Genomic DNA, 19,427 nt, shown 5'->3' with positions numbered 1-19,427 from the left:
GGGAAAGGTTTATTATTTCCCTGCTTATGCATGGTATAAAAATAGCTGATTCTCCCCAGACTGGCTGCAGAAATTCACCCTTCACCTGAAGCCAACTATGAGAAATATCAGCTCCACAGGAGACCTACAAATCATTCCGAATGGGAAAAACAAGCTGTTATTTAAAGAGCTTTGCAACCAAAGGATGTGCTTTAATGAAGTCCTGGTGAGGTAGACAGCTCACTCACTTGGCTGAGCATCCTCAGTACCCCCTTAAGAGCAAAATATTGGTGGATTTAACTATTTGTTTTTAAGGTCAACCAATCTAGTTACCCTTAACAGGAAAGGTGGTGTCAGTGGGAGCTGGGCTGGACCAGAGCTGTGGCATAAGGGTTCTTGTGTAAAAGCTTGCCATTCTGTTACTGTAGGTATCTGAGTAACCATGCGAGGTACCATTAAGCTGTTATAAAATGATTCAAGTACTTAAAATCAAGCAGGTAAATTACTCCTTTACTACTGCACATCAGACACTTGCCTTGCATTCACTCTGTCCATCAGTAAGCTGCTGACATTTTTGATCTGTCATGGAAAAAAACCATGCTGCAATATATCTGCAGCAGACACATTGCAACCATTTATCTCAGTGCTGAAGCAGGTGTGGTGTAAGTCACACCTATGAGACCATCAGTCAGCAGCTTCCCTTTGCCTTCAGCAAAATCTTCATTCCCTCGCCACTGTTTGCAATTCTTCCTTCTGAACCTTCTTGCTGCTTCACGGTTCCCATGTTGGCGACACATACTGTGTCTTCCAGACACCTTCCTACATCTTCCCTGGGCTCACAAATAGGTTACTTGCTTATTTTCTTGCAGCTGCACCATTCTCTGAATCAATATGTCCAACATCCTTCTTTTTCACAGAAGAAGTTCTTCCTTCAGAACTTAATGAAATCTGCTGAAGCTGGAAATCTGCTAAAAGCTGGAAAGTGAACAGCTTTCTCTCTTCCATTAGCTCATGCTTTGTTTTTAATTCCAGCCTGGTTGAAGAGGACAACGACAGCTTTGGATATGATGCTTTGGAGCTGGACGGTAAGCAAGAGGATGTGTAAAGTTTGACTGAGAGATCTATGTGATTAGCTCACCACCTACAGATACTGTCAGGTCATCAACTTCTGGTCTAAATAAGATGGGACGCATAGTCTGAGACAAAAATCAAGCCAAAAAATCATAACAAGAAAACAAAGTGGTGAGAATGAAAAAGTTCCTGAAGAACTAAGTGGGAGAAGGAATTTCCTCCTTCAGCTTTGGCTGGCATCAACCAAACATTCATTTTCCCCTTTTCCATCATTGTCACTCTATCTAGGACTCATTTTCATTCTTGTTACTCTTTTCAGATGACAGTCATGACAGGCAGTCACATGGAGCTCCTTCGGTGCACTCTTCCTCTTCTTCTCATCAGTCAGAAGGCCTGGATGCCTATGAGCTTGAGCATGTCAGCTCCATATTTAGAAAGTTCTCTCTGGAAAGGTATTTGAGATGCCAGTTTACCTACGTTAGACAGAGACTATGGGGAAAAGCTGCTATGGTAGATAGAGATCCTCCATATCTATTACTGACTGAACATACAATGGCAGGAATATGATGTCACAAGTTGTTATTTGATACAAAACTCTCATGATACTGTACTAAGTAGTCTTTATATTGGCAGCAGTATAAGTTCTGCTCCTATGTTGGAAGCAGTCAACTTCTTTATATTGACAGCAGTATAACAATATTTTGGAGCCCTTTCATATCCTGTAAACCAGTGAAGGTCATCCTAAAATTTCAAAATCTTCAAGCCAGTTTAAGAGGCTTAAATTTATCCTTGTGCTCTTGGCATCTTGCTGCCACAGGTTGCTGGGTACTGTTAACACAACTGAGTTATTGAGTCACGGCAGAGCACTTTAAGTTATCCAGATGCTCTTCTCTAGAAGTTATGCAGTAATGAGAGGGATTTCTTTTAGAGTCCTTAAATCCTAGTGCTTGATAACACTAAAAGTTTATTTGTATGTCTCTCATTTATCATCCATGCATCTAACTCTGGAGTGGTAGCTAAAAACTGAGATAACTGACTGTTACTTCCTCTCATGAACACAGACCTTTTCGTCCCTCTGTCACATCAGTTGGTCGCATTAGAAACTCCTGCCACACTGTCCAGCGTGTAACACTGAATGGAGACAACCTCAACTCAGAAATCACTCTGGTTGGGGGCAATGCTAAAGGGAGCTTTATTAGCTCTGTTAAGACAGGATCACTTGCAGAGAAAGCAGGCCTTCGGGAGGGACACCAAATCCTACTGGTGAGCATAAAATAATCAACAGTATGAGATGTCTGTCCACCTACATGCATGCACACTCATACAGTGCTTTGTTTCTTCTTCTGTCTTATATTAGCAGCAAAGCATATGACTAATGCAGAAGAAAATCTGCTATTGACTGAGAACATATGGGATAATAGTATTTACACTCATCCAACACATACACTTTTGCAATTTACAGTAGCTCTGCATGGAAGAGATTAGAGCAACCGATGCTTTCTTTAATGCTGTATTGTATAGTACAGCCCCTTTGAAAAGACATAAGCAGGTGCTTCTGCTAAGTTGCTCTTTGGTTAGTTTTCTCTCCATTGCCAATGTTCCCAAACCATTTTCCTATTAAAATGCCTCCAAGGGGGAAAGCCCCCTACATTTTCTATTTCTGCACAGTTTATTACTGGGCAGCCTGGGATTGTTGAATCTGTATCCTGATAGCAAAGTATCAGAAAAAGATTATGACACTTTAAAAAAAAATGGTATAATTGACTCAGAGATTGAACCTGCACTGGAGAGTAATATTTCTTTTATATCTAGTTGGAGGGCTGCATTAAAGGGGAAAATCAGAGTGTTCCCTTGGATACTTGCACAAAGGAAGAAGTTCACTGGACAATTCAGAGGTGCAGTGGTCCAGTAACACTCCAGTATAAATCAAATCACGAAGGTAAGACCAAAAGTGTTTCTCATCTCCAGTAGTCCCAGGTATATTATACTAACTTGTCTGGATGAGAATGACAGAACCAGAATGTCCTTTGTATTGGTATAAAACTGAAGCATGCCCACTGGTGTTAATTATAGCTACTCTGTGTAACTGCTCCAGCTTTTACCTTTGTGACTGAGAACAAAAAAAGCCCATATGCTTGTCACTACAGGACTCAAGAATTTCCGTGGTGGGCCAATAATGACATGACTCACAAAACACACTCAAGCTTATTTTTATATACTTTTTTCTGTAACACAATGTGGTGAGCTGAATGATCTTTATCCCGCTGAAATCGATTTAGCATTTACCTGGTGGAGTTGCCCTGTTTATTACCTTTGTAGTTTTATCTTTAGCAGCTGGAGTTCATGTGTGCTGAATAGAATTTGATTTTAGTGTTCATGGCCTGTAATGATAATTTCAGGTTATAGATCAAAAATTACATTCCCAAATCCATTTTTTACTGGCGTATATGAATTTGCAGGGTTTGTTTTTTATTATTATTTTAATGCTGGTTAGAGAATTTCAGCTCCATAGATCACACAGGAAGTGATGTCTTTGATTTTCTTTGATGTTTTCAAAGCTGGGAAACACTATTGCATTTTTGAGCACCAGTCAACTGCAGATAAAGCACGTTATTGATTATGGGAGTGCCAATTACAGCTAATAATAATATAGGGAATAGCTTGTCATTACACTTGGTGGCAGAGCTCAAGCTGTACTTACAGGATGAAACTATAGCTGTGTATGCATCTTTCATGAGAAGTTCTCTGTTTCACAGGTCATGTGGAGGACTGAAAATGGAGTTACATAAAAGTGCATTATAATGAGAAAATTCTCACAGACTCTGATAGCAGCAGCATAAGCTGTTTCTAAATCAATGCCCCATTAGTGTCTTTAAGGTGCAGGTCCATAACTTTGTGGTAACTAGTGTAACAAGCACTCTGGAAGTATAAACCCTGTCTCAGGGGAGCCTCAGAAGTTTGTGCTGTGTGCTTCTCCCAGAGGATGCCCAGGGATGCAGCAATACTGAGGTTTGACCACTAGTGATCATGCTTCACCCCTTCGTTCGCTGCTGCAGGTTACAGGAGACTGCTGTCGGAGCTGGAAGAAGGGCTGATCACATCGGGGGACTCATTTCATATCCGCTTGAACCTGAACATCTCCAGCCAGCTGGACTGCTGTTCCCTGTCAGTGAAATGTGATGAGATTGTTCATATTCTTGACACCATGTACCAGGGGAGGTGTGAGTGGCTCTGTGCCAGAGTTGATCTGTTCACCGACAGGGACCTGGAGATGGGGACCATTCCCAGCTACAGCAGGTCAGTGTAATGCTGAGTGACCATGGCTGAGAGCAGTGGTTTCTGTAAACAGGGAATTTAATAACTGCTCCAAGGAAAGAGGTATATGTCTTAATTTTTTGAGGTAAGGCCTGGTGATGTTAAACTGTAATATGAGCTATAAAGCTTCAGACAGGAGACTCCAGATGTTACCTGAAAGAATAATGTGTGTTTCTCAAAAGGTATCATAGGAAAATATGCTGCAGAGAGTCTTTAATTCTAAACCGTACCGCAGTCCTGCTCATTATTTTGTTACTGTGTCACTGTGTGGTTCAGTCAGTCCTCGCTGCTATTTCTGTTTAATCTTTTCTGTAGGCACAGACCCATTGCAATCCAGCTTTCTTCTGAATGGTTTCAAAGGTATCTTGATCTATGCGATTCCATCCTCTCTTTCAGAGCCCAGCAACTTCTTTTGGTGAAGCTGCAGAGGTTGATGCACAGAGGAAGCAGAGATGAGACAGAAAGCTCACATAACACCCTTTGGGCACTCCGGGTAAGTAGCTACAAACAAAGTCTTTTAACATCTGGTCCTCCACTGCTACTTGTTCATTATGTTGATTTTACACAGTCCTGTTTCCACTCTGTGTAGGTTTTGACTGTGTCAGGCAATGAGCACCTTATATTTGCTTTAAACAGTATTATCCCTGGCTAAGGACCTAGTGCTGGCACACTATTAACCCTTCCAGCTATGAGGGAGTACACTTTAAAAGTTTAATATCTCTTCTGTGTTATAGTTAATCCTTTTCATTCTTCTCTGCCTGTAAGCCTCTAATGCATCTTCATATCCACATGAGGAAGAAGCTGTATCCTTGAAATCAATAATCAGAATTATTTCTCTCCTACTGTGAACAAGCATCTCCTCCACAGAGTTATCATTGTCCCATATTAGATACACCTGTCTTTTCCAGCCTACACGCTATGGAGAGAAGTGGGATTATCAGGTCTTCACACACAACAGCCTTGCTGATTTCTCTTTTTCCCTCAGTGAAAGTAAATTGAGTTTTCTTTCTTTAGACCCAAGAATTCCATATTTACATAATTAAAACCTGACTTCCTGGTGTATTAGTTACCATAAGTTACTTTCAGAGCTTGGGAGACAAACGTGCAGACACTGTAGTCAGTGCTTATATTTGATTTCAGTCAAAGTTAAGTATCATGCATTCCTTCTGTACCCTAGTCCCCATGGATCAAAGGGACAGAGATCACTGGCAGAGATGCTAGTTAAAGCAGAAGCTTTGCATGCTGCTTCTTGCTGCAGAAATTACCTCTTTCTTCAGCTGTGGAGAGCAGTCTCCTGTGAAGGAAGGAGTGTGGAAGAGCAGTAACAGAAGCGGAGTTACTCAGTGTAGGCGATGCTATGTCTGCAGTTTGCTTAGAACATTGTATTTGGGACAGATATCAATTGATCACTATCCCTTTTATTGAAAATCTTAAATGTTCTGTTTCTTGAATGAGATTAAAGAAAAAGAGGGAGGGAAAGAAAAATTCCTGTGTTGTTTTTCACTAGAATACATTGCAGCCAGAGGAGCCTGCCCCACAGAGCGACCCAAAAGCCAGCCCTCGCCTCTCCAGAGCAAGCATTTTTCTGGGCCAAATATTACAGGTAATAAAGACCAAATCCTCAGGGCAATGTCTGAAATAGCGGATCTGAGCAGCAGATCGTAGAAGCAAAGAATTCTAGAACGGCTTAGGTTGGAAAGGACCTGAAGGTCATCTAGTTCCAACCCCCCTGCCATGGGCAGGGACACCTCACACTAGACCATGTCACCCAAGGCTCTGTCCAACCTGGCCTTGAACACTGCCAGGGATGGAGCATTTACCACTTCTCTGGGCAACCTGTGCCAGCACCTCGCCACCCTCACAGTAATGAACTTCTTTCTTATATGTAACCTGAACTTCCCCTGTTTAAGTTTAAACTCATCACACCTTGTCCTATCACTACTGTCGCTGATGAAGAGTCCCTCTCCAGCATCCTTGTAGGCCCCCTTCAGACACTGAAAGCTGCTCTGAGGTCTCCACGCAGCTTCTCTTCTCCAAGCTGAACAGCCCCAACTTTCTCAGCCCGTCTCCATACGGGAGGTGCTCCAGCCCCTGATCATCCTCGTGGCCTCCTCTGGACTTGCTCCGACAGCTCCATGTCCTTTTTATGTTGAGGACACTAGAACTGTCCCCAATACTCCAAGTGGGGCCTCACGAGAGCAGAGTAGAGGGGCAGGATCACTTCCTTTGACCTGCTGGCCACGCTTCTTTTGATGCAGCCCAGGTTACAGCTGGCTTCCTGGGCTACGAGCGCATGCTGCCGGCTCATGTTCAGTTTCTCGTTCAGGTTTCTCATGTTCTTATGTTTCTCATGTTCTTCTTGTTCAGATATTCTCAGGCAGTCCTGATTTCCCCAGAAACCCCACCTTCAGGTATAGAGGTTGTATCAGGATTTACTCCTATCAAAAAGAGATTTAATATATGAAAAAGATTAATGGACTGTGTCTTCTAAGTGCTCTTGTGATGTGTGGTGTTTAAGTGCATGCCTTCCATTTCTGATGTAGCTGGATGAATCATATGTCTGCCATCAGAGACTGAAATGTGTTTTGCTTGACCACGAGGAAAAATCCATTGGGCTAGACTAAATCCTCAAGGCTCTGTGAGATAAGGTTCCATCAGAAAATAGTCCTTTAATTGTACGTCAGTGACTCTGAGCATGACAGAGACTGTGTGGGTGAAAGATAAAGTCTTATGAAGGACGATGGTTGTGAAGGTTAGCAAATATAGGAGGAGGAATTTATACTTGGATAGAGGAATAGTTGGGTGGATGAGAAATGAAAGCATGCACCCTATTTCTCAGCGCGAAAATGTGCCATTAGGGAGGGTTTAGGTCTTTCTGGAACAGCAAAGAGGCGGCAGAGTTTTGGGTATAACCTGTGATACATGGGTGCAAATACTCAGCGTGGGTATGTTACTCTGCTGTGGACACATCAGTGCTTGCACTGGTGGTAGCAGGGAGTTCTGTGAGTTAAAAAACATGCCATTTAAGAGCAGAGAACAAAATAAGAAACCCCAAAGGGGATTAACAAAGGCTCTGAATCAGATCTATGATATTTAAAGAGTCTTAGAATTCAGTCAACAGATCCATGGGAGTCTTGGCTTCAATAGGTGTAGGTAATTCAGATCTCATAGATAAAAAGTGTGGGCTGATGAATACATGGGAGAATAAATAATGTAAGAAATGAGGGTCAAATCTCTTTGTTCACCTTTTCAGTTTGTCAGTAGGTCTGAAAATAAATACAAGCGTATGAATAGCAATGAGCGAGTCCGTATCGTCACTGGCTGGCCCTCTGGTCTGGCATGGACCTCATCTGAAGCAAAGAAGGTTTTGCCTGAGAAACTGGAAGGTATGGATATAAAATAGTAATAGCCTTTACACACATGGCACTGATATAAAAGCTGGCATAAGAGCATGGCTATGAAAAACATCATAGATCTTTCCTATTATTAGCATCTGCGGCCACTCTGTGCAAAAATTCAACAGCATTTGTGACCAAAACTGATTTTGCTAAAATGGAGCATTAAGACTTCATGAGCAAGTTTAGGACACTGAAACTTCCTGTTTGGTTGGCAGTTCTTCCTAGGTGCTTTCTTGCTCTTTGTCTGAAAGCATTTAACTCAAATAAGTCAACCTAATAAGCAGAAAGATTCTCTAAGCAAGTTGAACTATGAAATAATCTCTTGAAAGCAAAAGGTAATTGAATTATTTAGTATTAGGTTGGACATCATACTACTGTATGTAGAGAACCCTGGCAAAAGGGAAAGGAGGATCAGTATGACTAAGCATGTCATTTCTGCTTCATGTGTTTCTCCTTCTTTTTCTCCAAATACTGATGGAGAGGAAACCAGAGGATAAATGTCTTGTTCTTTATTCAGATTTGGATTCTGAAAATGAAATCAATAAGAGGCTCAGTCTCATCCCTTATAGCTTGGTGAGACCAATCCACTGTGAGCGCAGGCGCCCTGTACTTTTCACCCCTACCATGCTTGCTAAGACCTTGGTGCAGAAGCTTCTCAACTCTGGAGGTGCCCTGGAATTCAACATATGCAAACCAGGTAATGGGATAAAAGAGGACCATGACTGTTAACCCTCAGTGTTAGAAATATGAACATATATATGTGAACACACGTAGGGGCATGCACATGTAATTGCTTGAGGTACTTTAAGTCACATCAGAGTGATGTGTAGCTGTAAATCCTGCTTTTTGAGAATATCTGAGATATTTGAATGTTTGTGAGACAGCCAGTGCACATGGTTATGAGATTCTGTGTCTGTGAATATTATCCATGTGTATGCTGTGTGGTTGCTAGGATGCCCCTCAGAGACTGAAATGCTATGAGTGCTCTTTCTGTTTGCATACTGTTTGCATACTGCATATCTAGGCAATGTGAAATTTTGATTAATTTGTTTCTAGTATTTGCTATTATGAGGAATATCTTCCCTAGAGCGACTTTACATTTCTCTCTCATTCAAGGCTCTAAAGATTGTGCATTTGATCTACTCAAAAACCTGCTTTTCTTCCATGCTAAGTATTTACCATTAAAGCAATATGCAGTACTGTGATTGCTGTAGGGCAGGATTGTATACAACACAGCATTAAACATAGCTGACGTTTCATTTTTACACTAATACTGAATACCCACCGCATAGTATTGCAGTCTTGCAGTTACCCAAACTGAAAAGTTAAGTATTGTAATAAATATCCGCTGTCTTGCAATATAAAACAAAAGCTTTGATGTAGAACTGCAATTCACAAGAGGGCCAGTACCAAACATTGCAACCTAAGCCAAATTTTTTTGTAACTTTAAACACAAATGTTGGAACACTAAATCCTTGGGTTTGGAGCCTATACCGAAGAGACCTTCTTTTTTTAGCACTTCTCACCATCATCCAGCCCTGAAATGTTCCTAAATAACATTAGGCATGGGAATTGTATTTACTGTTTTAATTTAATGCCTTCATAGTGTTGTAGTAATTGCCCAAGGACTCACTGGTGCAGGATATAGCTGGGATGCTCAGCTATGATCAGATTAGGCTTTAATTGAATTCAGTGGAAGAAATGAGGCAGCTGCTAAGACAATTCATTGCTCTTCTTTCCCTGAACCATCCTTACACCCTATGTGAAACACTATAGGATAGTTTCCTAGGTGTTCTGGTGTTGTCATCTTGATTTTGTCCCGTCTCTTTCCAGATATTGTAACAAAGGAAGAGTTTTTAAGGAAGCAAAGAATGGAGACTATCATCTTCAGCAGGGAAAAGAATCTGAACACATATGAATGTATCGTACCTGCCAATATTGAGGCTGTCACTGCCAAGGTGCTTAGAGTACTCTGTATCCCCTCAGCAAGCTGTCTGTGACGCATTCTGCAGTGTATGTTTTCTTCTTCAATAAGAGACTGACCAATTCACATTGCATATTCTCCCTCTTGCCCTCCTTCAATCTCAGATTTGTATTTATCCCCCCAGATGGCTTTTATTTGTGCTCTTGCTTTTCCTTTTCTTTTTCATCCTCAGCCACATCCTTTTATATTCTCACCCATTCCCTGTGATGACCCACATTGATGCAGCAAAATATCCTTTCATTTTCTATGCTTTATCCCGTATTCATTTCCTTTTCATATCGTAAGTATATATGAATGTGTGAAAGAGTAAGAGATACAAGGGCCTGGACAAAAGAAAGGATAGCCTGAAACACAGACACAAGGCTGTACTGTACAAAGATAACAATGTCAAAGACACAGATCTTGTATGCAGTAGAGTGCATTTGATGCACAGCATGGAAAAAGGAGAATTAAAGTGATGGTTTTTTCTCTCACAACCAGTTGCAGTAGATGTTCTCTCTGAATAAAGGGCAAGTATGTGTGTTTGTGTATCTATGCAAAACTGGTATTTGATCATACTCTTCATCCCTAGATCAATCCGTTTCTATTTTAAACCTTTTCAGAAACCTATTAAGCTCAGCTGTTATTTGACTGACTAGTTTTAAACATCTAGGAAGACTTTGGACTTTAAATGTATATTTGATTAAAAGGTTTAAATCAGTACAGTGGTAAATGAAGAGCTTTTCAGCTGACCCCATAAGGTATGGATACCTTTATCTCGAGATTCCACAGCAGCGAATGTTCCTTTGTGACACTGTTGTGACTTTGTTTTTAGAACAAGCATTGCCTCCTGGAAGCTGGAATAAGCTGCACAAAGGATTTAATCAAAGCCAAGATATATCCTATTGTTCTTTTTATCAGAGTCTCAGAGAAAAACATCAAGAGGTTCAGGTAACATACCAAACCTTTTGCATATTTGATATTCTGTCTTATTCAGTGAATAATTCTCGAGTCCAATAATGTTCTTACTAAGAGAAGTAAAGAACCTCTTCTCTCTTCGTCTGGTGCTTGTGTGTGCACTATTTTGTCCCATGACTCCTCCCTGAAATCTTACAACCTGAGAAAGCAGGAATTCCCCAAATCAAGCATTCTTTCTCTGCCACTGATAGCAGTAAGCACTGTGGGAGGATAAGACTGAAGAATATGTGATTTTCTCCATGCTCAGCACTCCCACAGCATTTCTCAAGGTAATGCTAGCTGGAAGAGGAAAGGTCGTAAACACTTGCGCTCTCCCTACATTCACTCCTTATAAATTGTTTCCCCATAGCAAATATTTCTCCTTGGGAGCAGAGTGGAGGTAAAAGGAGGATAGACCTGGAGTAACTGTATTCTGCACTGCTTTTATTGCTTGTATAGTCAGTAGGAAATAAATTCTTGATGGGACATGGGGGACTACAGGATTAACTTAAAATGTAAGACGCTTACCTTTGGTCTGTTCATGTGATACAGGAAACTATTGCCAAAGCCAGAGACTGAGGATGAGTTTTTACGTATGTGCCGTCTGAAGGAGAAAGAACTGGAAGCACTGCCATGTCTTTATGCCTCTGTAGAGGCCGATGCATGGAGCAGTATTGAAGATCTCATCCGAACAATAAAAGACAGGATCGGAGAAGAGCAGCGCAAAACCATTTGGATAGATGAAGATCAGCTATAAAAACCAATAAGTAAACTGGAGCTCTTTGGTGACAAAAGGACATAGCCAGGTGGAGCAGGGGCTCACAGAATTCTCTGGTTAGGTGCCCAGTGCTCACTCCTGTTTCACCCCTGCTGGTTGGGGACTTCCTGCTGGGGGAATGCATCTATGGAATAGAATTGGAGCTGTGTTGAATAGCCAGTGTCTCAGGTGCTGGGGATCTAGGATGTGGGTCAAACCACAGCCCCACCACAGCTTCTGGCTCACCAGCATCTCTTAAGGAACAGCAGCTGTTTAACATGTGAGAAGGACAAAGATCTTGAGAGGGAGCTTGGGGTAATTTATTATGTTAAAACTATGGATCTCATTTGGCTCATTGAAAAACTTCTGATGAGACCAGATAAGTAGAATTTAAGAGGAATAAATTAAAACATGGGGATTGGGCTAAAGGATATGGAATTGAGATGTGCCCCGCACACACCCTGTGGTGAGATTCTGAACGTATCCAATCAAGGAAGATGAAGGCAGGTTGGTAGCAACAGCAACACTACCACTGGTGGCCACAGCAGGTCTGTAGCTTGTGTCTGCATAACCACTTTAATCAGAAGAGAATAAAATACCTATTATTCCCGGCATTAACTAAAAATGACAGTTTTCCCTTCCTATTTAAACCCTGGGTTTATTTAACAGTTGTGCAGGTTTCTTCTGTAGTCCTGGCACTTACAGGAAAATAGATTCCACTGTCCCAGTGGCACATCAGATCTTCCCAGATCTGCCAATGTTTCATTTAGTGGATTCCTGCCTCCGCACTATACTCATTTGTACATCTCTCAGTTTTAGACATTTACTTGGGGAAAATACCACAGTGCCTTCTCCAGAAAACAGGTTTCTCTGTTTCACCACTGAAATCTATATTTCTCTACAACATCATCTCCTGCCAGCATGCCTGCTCTCAACAGGAGGGACTGTTCTGAGAAGAAGAAAAGGAGAATTTCATAAGCCAGTAATTGCTGTGAGCCACTCAGTCCTTGACCTCTCTGCCATGATTGACAGCAAGGAGACCAGCAAGCATCACACTGTGCTGTGGCCAAGTAGGCTAATATTTTCAGAAGTGTGGATGTGACTTAGAAGACCACATTCCATTTTCAAAAGCACTTAACTCCTCAGAGAGTTGAAGTTCCACTGATAATGAGCGGGACTTAGACTCCTAAATCTCTTCAGTCTTTCAAAGTTTTTCCTCTATGCATTAGACACTGTATTGAGACTGCCAAATTGGTTCAATAAAACTGACCAGATAATAATGACTTGCACGACTGCTGATCTGAAATGCAATAAGAAGTGACCTACAGATGAAGAGTTGTACATCTCGTTATCCTTAGACTCTTCATTCCTTGCCATAGCCCTCCCTTTTAAGATGCATTTAAAAACAAATTTACCTTTGCTACTGTGTTCATCCCCAGTCCCCCACCTTGGTGCTGCAGGTTGGAATACAGCAGCTGGCAATAAAAACACAAACAGCATCCAAGCAAAACATCTGGTTGCCCTCACTAAATTACCTGTTACGTTGTGTTTGCAATGAGCTTCTGATGCTGTGGGTGTCTCTCGGCTAGGCTGGGTCAGTTCATGTTGCCTTGTGTGATTGTGCTTTTTCTGCTCTTTTATGCACATCATTTTTTAACTAATGGTATCTTCTAGAAGTCATTTATGTCACTTTACATCTAATTTCTGCTGCTGTGTTTCTCAAATTATTAATGTTTGAAAGACTGTTCATAGCTAGTATTTCTCAGAGAATAGCTCTTTACCTGCCCAGTGCCATCTGTTTGGACTGTGCAAGCGGGGGACACCACTATTTGCAATCTCTTTGCAAGTACAGGCTGCACACACAATTTGCATCTCCCTCCAGGGCAAAGAATAACAACCAGTTGGGGTATATATAGAACAAATTGGATGATTCTTCAGAGATCCTGTGTAGCTCAAGCAGAAATAAGAAATTATCTGCTGGAAAAGCTAAACCTTCCAGGAGTGTTTTGCATTTGTTCCTCTTGTCCTGATAATGCAACCTTGTGTAACAGCTGCCTGTGGTTTGTTACTGCCCCTGTTGTCATAGTTCCTGAGTCCACGGCAGAGGATGGGCAGGTCTCTAGGAACAATTCTCATCTGCTTCAGTAAAAAGTTCAGCCAGGTCAGCTTCAGGTCCCTTCAGGAGCAACCAGCTGACTGCTCACCACGCAGAACTCATAGGATGTCCATGTCCCACCAGCTGTGCCACAGGGATCAGGAACACCTGGTGGAATGGCTGGAACAGATGGCTCGTGGGGCAGGGGATATCTCAGGCTGCCATGGTTGTTTCTGCAGTGATCTCTGACCATAGCTTTATTTCTGAGCCCTCTTTACACAGACAACAGCTGTGGATGTGATTTATCTCACTTAACTTAGACACAGGAAAGGTACGTGCCAAAGTCTAAAGGAGGTTCCCTTTACAGTAAATGGAGATACACCTCTAAAGACCTATTTGTCTAACTTAGGTAGATGGCTATCTAAGGATGAGATGAACTGCCCTCTGAACTGGCTGTTGTATTTGTTTTTAAAGGACTATAGAAAGAAACTAGAGAATTAACCTGGCCTTTAGCATTTAGCTTTTAGATCTGTAGTTTAGGACAGCTAAACCACCTTATGGGAAAAGTGGAACAAGAGATTGAGGCAGAGAACAGAAGAGATCTAATTATTTCTGTGAAACAAGAGAGGAATGAATACATGGAACAGACTGTTCTTTTTGGTATCTGAGTACATCTCCCATAAATTCCTAGCTCTGCAGATACTATAAGGCATTGTGGCTGTCTACTCATGTGATGCAAAGCAATGAGACTCTATTAAGTGAAGTTCACTGATAGAGCTGTGTGCTGTGGTCTGCATGATCCTCATCTTTCTGACTCAGTGGACAAGGACTGAAAACTATATTCTCCCTTGACTTCTGGATGTGAGCTCAAAGAACAAATCTATAGCTGGAGTATGAATTGCAGGACTGCAACAAAGCAAAAGCAGCCATTGTCATTTACACTACCCAAGGAGGTGCTTCTGATCTAGATCCAAATGCTGTCCATCTAAGCTGGAAGAAATTAACCTTTGCATCTTTTGAAATACATTCAAATCTACAGGATTGAAAAGAGGCCATGAATTTCCCTAAATGTCAGAGAGTTGGAACTGGTGCAGATTGCAAGTCCTGAACTGACAGATTTGCAGTGCAAACTTGGAACTAGGGCTGTAGATCGTTGCGATATTTCTCATTCTGCTAAGTCTCACTGTGAGGTATTGTCTTAGGTACCAACCACTTCTCTCCTCACATACACATCCAATAGGTACAAACCTGGGCTCCTCATCACATACAGAAATGTCTACATGGGGGTAGCCAGCTTCAGCAGTGATTCTATGATTGAAAAACTGGAAGCAGTGATGAAGAAAACAAAATGGCAATTAGGAATGTTGTAAATGTGGTAAACAGTATCACAACTCAAGCCAAAGCAGATTCTCAGCCTGCTCTCATCAAAGTGTAAAGGTGTGGTAAGTTTTATGTTGGATTATTCTTTGGGTGGTTTTGTATTGTTAGACAGCACTTGGTGTAAGATTTGTGATCAATAATGATGTGCAGATACCTCTGAAATTCAGATAAATTCTCTTACTCATTCTAATAAAGAGAAAAATTCCACCTGCAGACCCAAGTTTGAACTGGTTGCCATCCTTGGATACCAGAGTTCAGACCAAGCTGCCTGACACACACAGCTGGATCCCAGTCCTGGATCTCTATCTCAGGTAAGCAACATTTGTCAATCAATCCACGTTAAAATCAGATCACTCAAGGTTGTTAATTGAAGTCAGCAATTTGTATTTTAAGTTAGAAAGCAGTTAAAGTCCATTGCCCTGTATTAGCTATGCTACTTCTTCTTAAAAAGGTGTAAAGCATCGGCTAATAACCACGTTTCAGAATGTATTATTGGAGAACTACTACTTCTCTCCTTTAAGAGTCTGCTGCAAAATTTTCAGTTGTAAATTGTACTCGGGGAAATGTCATTGAAAAATTGGCCACTAGAAAATGCAATTGGAAAAATTTTCAGTGGAATCTTTTTAAATTAGAAAATGGGTTTTCATCCCAATCAATTGCCTACGGAAACGTTCCCATTCTAACACTTCATTTTTAATACATTTAAAAGAGTTTCAATAATACTGAAGCAATCCCTTTCAATGTTTCACATACTTACAATGTTTCACCTAAAGCCATTCTTTTTTTAATTTTTTTAGTTTTACAGTTGAAATTTTTTTCTAAAGTCTGCATTTAAACATTTGATTTGATTGAAACACTTGTTGAAGAAAATTTAGTATTTGATGTTTATGTACTACAAAATAATGGAAGTAATGGCTCACAGCTATCAGAGGTGGTATAATGCCTACGATCACAAGGAAAGAAATCAAACTGAATCTTGCTTTGCATTGTGTTTAACTCTACTGCTAAAATGATGTATTGTGTAAGTCAGTATCATGCAGTTCAGCACCTTGGGGAATTGTTGCAGGTAGAAATTTCAGGCAAACTTTATTACCCAGAATTTGATATTGCTTTGAATGAGAATTCTGGCTGGAGGCTAAGCTGTCAATCGGTCTGTCTGCAGCACCAACAGCTCTGGCAGCACAATTTGCAAGGGAGTAGGAACACACACAAAACAGAGTTTTGCTTATGAACTTTAAGTGGAGATAGTTGCCAGAGCTGGAAAACTGCCCGTAAACCTGTTAGAGGTTTCTGTATTCTTTTATGCCAAGCTATTTGCATGGCCTAGGGTTGGAAACTGAAGGAAAGATGAAGTCAGGGAGTCACTACTCAGGGAGACTGACCTCAGCTCCGAGGGGTTCAAACTGTGTGAGCCCTGGAGCTGCCATGTGGGTTACAACACTGCACAGGCACATCAGGCTGAGATGTGTAAGCAGCATATAACTTGTTATTATGCTGTCCCCTGGAGACTGGAAATGCATGGCGCAGGGCTTGGGACTTCCAGGGCAGCAACGTTCTAGGATACTGCAATTATTTGAACTGAGTTCTCCCAGTCGTTCAGCATTAATCAGCTTATACTGTGAAGCCTATCAAGTGTGTTCCTCATGGGGCAGTTTCTATTTCCCTTGCTCTCGTCCAGTTCTGAGAACTGAATATTGTAGCACTACTTTGTGCCATACCCTTGAAAGGTTTGTAAGATTTCAACCAAGAGATTGTGATTCCTTTTTTATAGGTCACTTTGTTTGCCCCATTTCTCCTGCTTGCTCAGATGCCAGAACTCTTGTTTGCTCTTCACTGTGTAACACGCGGGCTGATCAGGGTTTGTACCCCTGAGATCCTTCACCAGAGCACTACTCTATGCAGTGATCTAGTACTCCGAAAGATTAAGGGAAGTGTGTAAACTGAAACTGTAATTCCAGAAAAACCTTGTGCTTTACCAGACTGGTCTGTAGAAGATAAAGGAGGTTCTCTATGGATCAATGCAATGTGGTTTGTGACCTCAGAGACCAAATCCCAGTGGGATTATTGGTTCAAGCACAGCGAATAGGGTTCTTTTGCTCTGATAGCTTGGATGGCAGTACAGGCATTGCCTGGAACATCCCTTCTGGCACAGCAGGAGTTACACCAACACTGCTGTGCAGGAGTTCTGCCCATACAGTGCCTGGAGGATCTGGGGTTACCGCTGTGTCTGACACTTTCCTGAGCAGAAAACCTATTTCAGCCAATGCAGCACTGAAAGCCTATGACACAGAATTTCCTCCTGTGTCTTTCAGGTACTGCAGAATTCTGCTGTGCTCCCAGAAATCACACTTGGTATTTCTGTGAATCCCTCTCCAGCTCTCAGGGACTATCCTGGACCCAAACACTGAAAAATGAACAGAAGGCCTCCTATCCCTGCAGTTTTCAACTGTAGAAGTGATACCTCTTTATGAAGAAGGTGTTAACATCTTTGTACAGAGGGAGCAAGTGGACAGAGCTGATGTGGCTTGTCCACACGGGTCAGCAGCATGGTCCAGCTTCCCAACCTGTGCTGGTTCTCACATTGCTCTGATGGAGAGTATATTGCAAGTCTGGCAGCTGTATCAAGGATTTGAGTGGTGGCTGCCTTAAGTGGTGAGATTTCTAGTTTGATTTGAAAAGCCTGCCAGTAAGCCAAGTTAGAACAACAGGAAACTCATCCACCCTCCCTTCCCCACCCCCTTTTTTCTGTTCCTCTGCTGCAGAAACTTTCTGATGTTCAGATCAGAGCTCTCTGGGGTTAAATGCACCATTACTCACTGGAAAAAAGGGAAAAAAAAGACCCTTTAAAAGCAGATGGTGGGTGATAGAGAACCTGTCTCAGAGTAAATATCTACAACAGCATGTCTGCTTCATCAGATATTAGCATCAAAAGCTCTCTGACAATTTAGCAACAAACAGCAGTATTGATTTTCTTCCAAACTGCAGATACAAAGAGACAAAGATGGAGAGGTGGCTCTTTCATAGGTTCCCCATCATGCCTGGGCATTAACGAGACAGGACTGCCAGACAGTAAAACACCTGCAACACCCAATCCCATTCTGTGGTCCCAGCAGCCTGTATGTTAGCGGTTATTAAGGGACACATGGGATAATTCAGATCCAGGCTTGTCAGGAGTGTGTGCAGAATGGAGTGTTACCATCCCAGGGCTGCAGAACTGGGACTGGGGCTAGTATAAAGTCATGGAGCTGGGATGGAGTGTGGAAGAGCCCTGGGGTGCAGCTTGCTTCCATTGCTGTTTTCAGATAATATGTGAATTAATTGCTGCAAAGCACCTGAACAGTAATAGCTCCATTCCACCTCTCCCTTGCTCAGACACCTGCCTTTTCAGGGTACTGGCAAAGCCATTTCACCATCTTGGCAACCTGGGAACATTCTACCTGAGAACTAGATGTGACTGTTTTCTCCTTTATTCTCTGTCCCATTAACTTCTTTATTACAGGTTGGTAAAAAAGCCTCCTTGTGGTCAGCAGTCAGATCTTGGAACCATTTATTGATGACAAGTGTTGGTATATCCAGTCCTTTGGAGAACAGCTTCCTTTTTCTGATTTAAATTCACTGCAACTAGTGGTCTCTCATCAATTACATACACTTCTCCTAGTCTCTCTGCCTGAAATGTCAGTGAATCTGGTAATTTTTGCTCACAGAAGAAGCAGGGAACTAACAAGGATCTCTGGCACAGCCTGCAGTGATTGTATCTATCTGCTGAGGCATTAGCAAAACAGCAAGGAAATAGAGGCACTGAAACTTGCTGAAGTTCAATCCCCTGCACAAAATCTTGTATTCAGAAAGTAACTCCTAATACAGTGCTTAAGAAGGCACCAGGGCACATCAGGACAGTGCTGAGGAAGGGCTACACAAGGTAATCTCTACCTGTGGTCATCATGTGGACATACAGAATCTTCAGGAAAGAAATAAACATGGTAAAAAATAAAGAATAAATCATAATGAAACTGATTTATTCCTGGCATAAATGGACACAATTCCATTACCTTTCAGTTCTGTCTAAATATGCACCAGAAGGAACTAAGCTGGATATCCATCCTGACCTAGATGGATTTCTTCATAGCAACATTACTCTATTGTTAAAATAGTGTTTTAAGAGGCAATTTTTGGTCATTGCCTTCATTTTTGTACCCTAGAGAAAGCCAGTGGGGTAAATGTCTATTAAATGAATGTGAAAAATTGATGCCTGCTTTCAAGTACACATTTATGAATATAACATCAAATCCAGTGCCTTACAACAGCTTCTCTCCTAAACAGCCCTGCCTTCCAAACACTGCCTGCCCTGCTGCAGTAATGATCTTTCTTTGCAAGCCACAAACAGTCAAGCAGTCTTCCAAAGACAACATTGTGCTGGTGAGATTTAGCTTTGTCATTGTGGCATGTCTGCATTTACTTCACCTTATCCTGATGCTGAGCTGATTTGCTCATTATCAGATTGCTGTTTATTAA

At 41.7% G+C, this 19,427-nt stretch overlaps 1 protein-coding gene across 1 annotated transcript in view; it reads left to right on the top strand.

Moving 5' to 3' along the window:
- The window catches only part of CARD11 (caspase recruitment domain family, member 11), a 24,386-nt gene extending 12,508 nt beyond the window's left edge, over positions 1–11,878 (top strand). Inside the window, exons 12-23 of the mRNA XM_010012047.1 lie at positions 1,012–1,064; positions 1,370–1,502; positions 2,112–2,313; positions 2,863–2,989; positions 4,107–4,347; positions 4,762–4,858; positions 5,873–5,968; positions 7,619–7,751; positions 8,281–8,460; positions 9,597–9,721; positions 10,562–10,677; positions 11,236–11,878. Coding sequence (XP_010010349.1) covers positions 1,012–1,064; positions 1,370–1,502; positions 2,112–2,313; positions 2,863–2,989; positions 4,107–4,347; positions 4,762–4,858; positions 5,873–5,968; positions 7,619–7,751; positions 8,281–8,460; positions 9,597–9,721; positions 10,562–10,677; positions 11,236–11,440 — 1,708 coding nt within the window. The 3' untranslated portion in view covers positions 11,441–11,878. The remainder of the gene's footprint in view (positions 1–1,011; positions 1,065–1,369; positions 1,503–2,111; positions 2,314–2,862; positions 2,990–4,106; positions 4,348–4,761; positions 4,859–5,872; positions 5,969–7,618; positions 7,752–8,280; positions 8,461–9,596; positions 9,722–10,561; positions 10,678–11,235) is intronic.
- The last annotated feature ends 7,549 nt before the right edge of the window (positions 11,879–19,427 follow it).

The sequence above is a fragment of the Nestor notabilis genome, unplaced genomic scaffold, assembly GCF_000696875.1.
Source record: "Nestor notabilis isolate BGI_N333 unplaced genomic scaffold, ASM69687v1 scaffold7583, whole genome shotgun sequence".
Lineage (NCBI taxonomy): Eukaryota > Metazoa > Chordata > Aves > Psittaciformes > Psittacidae > Nestor > Nestor notabilis.
The sequence above is the reverse complement of the archived record's forward strand: the minus strand, read 5'-3'. Positions and strand labels throughout refer to the sequence as shown.